This window comes from Octopus bimaculoides, chromosome 8 (genome assembly GCF_001194135.2).
Source record: "Octopus bimaculoides isolate UCB-OBI-ISO-001 chromosome 8, ASM119413v2, whole genome shotgun sequence".
NCBI lineage: Eukaryota > Metazoa > Mollusca > Cephalopoda > Octopoda > Octopodidae > Octopus > Octopus bimaculoides.
This window is the reverse complement of record NC_068988.1, coordinates 40387168-40391697: the sequence shown is the minus strand read 5'-3', so window position 1 is coordinate 40391697 and position 4530 is coordinate 40387168. Positions and strand designations below refer to the sequence as shown.

Genomic DNA, 4530 nt, shown 5'->3' with positions numbered 1-4530 from the left:
AAATACATAACAAAAATACCAGGACTTACAAATATATATAACATACAGAAAATTGCACTACTGGGTACTGCACACATTCTACGCAAAACACTTTCAATACAGTAAACATAAGAGCACCACAGCAAACCACAGCACATACCCAAGGTGCACAGAGCTCCGCTCGGTAGTGAAGTGAAAGCACGTTATAGAAATAAAACTACTGAACAATAATAATAATATTAATGATAATAATGATGATGATGATAATGATGATGATGATGATGATGATGATGATGATAAGCAGTAAAAACCATAGGATCAAGCTGGAAAGTATCGAAACTATAAAGGAAATCGGAGAGGAAGGCTATAAGTACCTGGGTATCATTGAAAGAAATAAAAAGAATGAACACAAGATAAAACAAATGTAGTGGAAAGAATATTTGAGGAGAACTCGGCTTGTGCTCCAACCGAAGCTAAATGACCGCTATAAGATTGCAGCAATTAACACTTGGACGTTTGCTTTGATGAGATACGGGGCAGGAATAGTATCTTGGAAGAAGAATGAATTACAAGAGATAGACCGTAGAACACGAAACTTAATGACAATGAACAACGAACTACACCCAAGAGTGATGGCTTACATCGATGACCCGAAAAGATACAAAAGATCAGATGCATATGACATCAGGACAATATTCAAGAATAATACAACACTTCGCAGATATCTCCGAGTAAAAACACCAATAGATGAGAATATGACCAAAGACTGCAGTGTACTCCATCTGATGCAGCTGTGGTAGGTTATACAAAAGCGAAACATGCCACCCCCTTAAGATAAGGGTAGACGAACATCGCAAAGCTGTGACCCGAAGAGATATTTATAAATCGGATATAGATAACCATGTATGTAAAATTGGAGGCAACCTCCCTCTGTGGGATGAAGTTAAATTAATAGACAGAGAACACCACTGGAAAATACGAAAAGTAAAATAAGCAGCACATATGCTAGGACACAACAACCTCCTAAGCAGCACGAGTGCAGATATGAGCAGCATATGGGAACCGGTATTAAGGAAGGATAGGAAAATATTAGATTGAGAAGCCCTAAAATTCACTCCATAATTGCCCATGGGCATAAGGCGTAGTGGTTAAGAGCTCGGGCTACTAACCCCAAGATTCCGAGTTCGATTCCAAGCAATGACCTGAACAATAATAATAGTAATAATAATAGTAATAATATCGAAAAATACCTTAGGAATGAGAACCCAGGTTCGAAATTTCCCCCAAGACACCTGAAGAAGGCTGCAGAGCTTATCATCAGAAACGTTATGTTAACAACAAACAAGATGAGGGTAAATATCCGTCGAATGCATATAATGTAAATAATGTACATAATGCCTCATCTCTTAAACATAGAACAAACCGTTATTGTTTAACGCAGGCAATGGATATACAACGAAAAATTCAACAGCAGGATCATTTTGTTGAATTGGAAACAAACATATTCCAGTAAATCTCAGTGGCAATTTAGTCGCGTTTTAAAATTTCATAATGTAAACGCATATCTATTTGGTTTTTACTACAAATACTTCTACTGCAAAAGTGTTAACTAATCACCAAATTCGAAGACGTACATTTTAAATTTAATGTCTTTTTGATTATAAAAAAAATTCATGTAATGTAAAAAGAAGTATATTTTTATTGAACAATTATGTTGTATCCAATTTATGTTATATTATTTTTTCTTGGATACGTAATTCATTTAGGTGTAAAAGTATATTGCTTATTATTTTCGCAAATTAACTTGCCATGTACTAATAATAATGATAACAATAATAATGATAATAATAATAATGATAATAATAATAACAATAACAACAATAGTAATAATGATAATAGTAACAATAACAACAACAATGACAATACCAGTAAAAACATTATAAGCGATAATTATTGCTTCTTGAGTTAAGGAAAGTAAAATTCAAACCGTCCTCAAAATGTACGAGGTTAGTTTAAATATTTAGTCATTAAATTGTTAAATCATTAAATTGTCATATTTCCTTCGTTATTTCACCATATTTCAATTTTCTTCGATGGATTCATCTTAGAATCTGGAGTACAGTGGTATTCATGCGAAAACCATTTAAAATTCTGTAACGTTACCATGGTTCTGCAATAAACGAAGATATGAATAAAGCATAAATATTTGAATATGTGAAGTATACACATGCATGCACATAGACATTAAATAAAACTTCTACACTTTATCACGGTGATCATATACCTTGAGAGAATTAAAAGCCCTCGGATTATAAGGAAAATACGCCTGCTTTATGAGAATGTTACATATGGAGTTAATGTTAATACATTCACTGTAGAGACTCACAAATACTTGAAATAGAAATGTTTATCACATCAGAAGTCTTACATATTTTCATGTAACTATATTTTACAATCAGTGCATAAAATCGCTCAAACTCAGGACTACACGTTCATTGTTTATTGTAAAACTAGCTCCAGAGTCTTGTATTACGATTCGGTAATACCATAAAAATAAAGCAAATCCTTCGAAGTTTATGTTTTCAAATAAATAGGATCTTTTCCCTTTGAACGGCACATCGAGAAATTAATCTTTTGCAAATAAACACTTTTAAACTTCGGAAACTGGAAGAATGTGTCATGTAAAACATCAACTGATGTAGAGAAAAGTTTATATTTTCAAAGTTATTTTGTGTTAAAATTGTCGTATTTCGGTAATTTCAACCAATCAATGACGTGTATTCAGCTGAACAAAATTACTGCCGTTGTTTGTCAACAACAACTATCGGCGGTGTATATTTCATTTGTCACTGTTATTTATGACATCGATCGAGTGTCTGTACTGGTTTTAGCTTTAGGGTTTTAGGGTAAGGGTTAGGGTTCGGGTTTTAGAGTTAAGGTTTTAGGGTCAGGGTTAGGGTTTTAGGGTTAGGGATAGGGTTTTAGGGTTAGGCTTAAGGTTTCAGGATTAGAGTTAGGGTTAGGGTTGGGGTATTAGCGTTAGGGTTAAGGTTTTAGGGTTAGGGTTGGGATTTTAGGGTTAGAGTTACGGAAAAATGTTAAAAATGAAGAAATTGGAAGGGGAGGGGACAAAAATGTCCTGCCGAAAATAGTAGCTTAAAAACAGGAAAAAAAACTAAAAACAGTAGAAATGCACGACCGATTGTGGTGGTGCCATGAAGGAAACATTCTTCAGATACACTCGTTTATTTATACAAACGTAACTGAGATGAAATATGTCATAAATAACAGTAACAAACGAAATATACACCGCCGGAAGTTGTTGTTGACAAACAACAGCAGTAATTTTATTCAGCTGAATACACGTCATTGATTGCTTGAAATTACCGCAATAAGACAAATTTAACACGAAATAACTTTGAAAATATAAACTTTTCTCAAGAACACTAAGTGTAAAAGATACATGGTGCTGTGTTCTATGTAGCATATATTGCACATGGTACAGTGTGCAATACTGCTTATGAATATTAGCAGTAGTAGTAATAGAGACAGAATGTACAAAATGCACTACGTACACACACACACACACTATATATATATATATATATATATATATATATCAAAGAAATTAAGATGACAAGTTAATAGAAAATTATGTTGCGAGCTTTATAATTTCTTTTTGCTTTGTCATATTAATTTCTCCTTACTGCTCTTTACACGACTGACACTTTGTTCTGAAGCATTTGTATATTGACATGTAACACCAAGTAATTTAGTATCGATATGCTTATTACCGCATTAATAATAATAATAATAATAATAATAATAATAATAATAATAATAATAATAATAATAATAATGAGACTTGGATCCAACTTGTACAAATGCAAAACAAAAGTCAAACATAAAATAATAATAATAATAATAATAATAATAAGGGGGAGAAAAGAAGACACCGGGGAAGTTTAACATGTGAGTACGATAAATCACTGCTCCGAAACTTATCCAAAAACATCGGAAATAAAGACATCGCACGGAGCAATAAAATAGCTGACAAAGGGTTGGACTATATCCGAGTAAGTAATACTCATTGAAATTTATCTCTATTTTTCCAAATATAATGATGTATTTTAACTTGATACCTCCACTACCCGAACAGTGAACGTAAACACACATGTTACATCAAAATACAGACCATCTCCAAACCCAAACACCATGTACAAAAAATAGCTGACAAAGGGTTGGACTATATCCGAGTAAGTAATACTCATTGAAATTTATCTCTATTTTTCCAAATATAATGATGTTTTTAACTTGATACCTCTACTACCCGCACAGCGATCGTAAACACACGTGTTACATCAAAATCAGACCATCTTCGAATCCAAAATCACCATGTACAAAAAAATTACAAACAGATTAAATAACACCGGTATTATTCCACCCAAGAATAACAACCGAGAAGTACGTACTGTAAGATTGTTACGAAAAAAGTACGAAGATATGAACGTGCAAAACAATCTGACAACAGAAATAAACGAACCGGTACCC

The 4530-nt window shown here is 33.1% G+C and overlaps 1 protein-coding gene across 4 annotated transcripts in view; it reads right to left on the bottom strand.

The window, feature by feature from the left end:
* Positions 1-1655: 1655 nt before the first annotated feature.
* Positions 1656-4530, bottom strand: part of LOC106876206 (neprilysin) — a 163357-nt gene continuing 160482 nt past the window's right edge. For all 4 annotated transcript variants that reach the window (XM_052970054.1, XM_052970055.1, XM_052970053.1 and 1 more), the window contains exon 22: positions 1656-2149. In XM_052970054.1, coding sequence (XP_052826014.1) covers positions 2050-2149 — 100 coding nt within the window. In that variant the 3' untranslated portion in view covers positions 1656-2049. The remainder of the gene's footprint in view (positions 2150-4530) is intronic.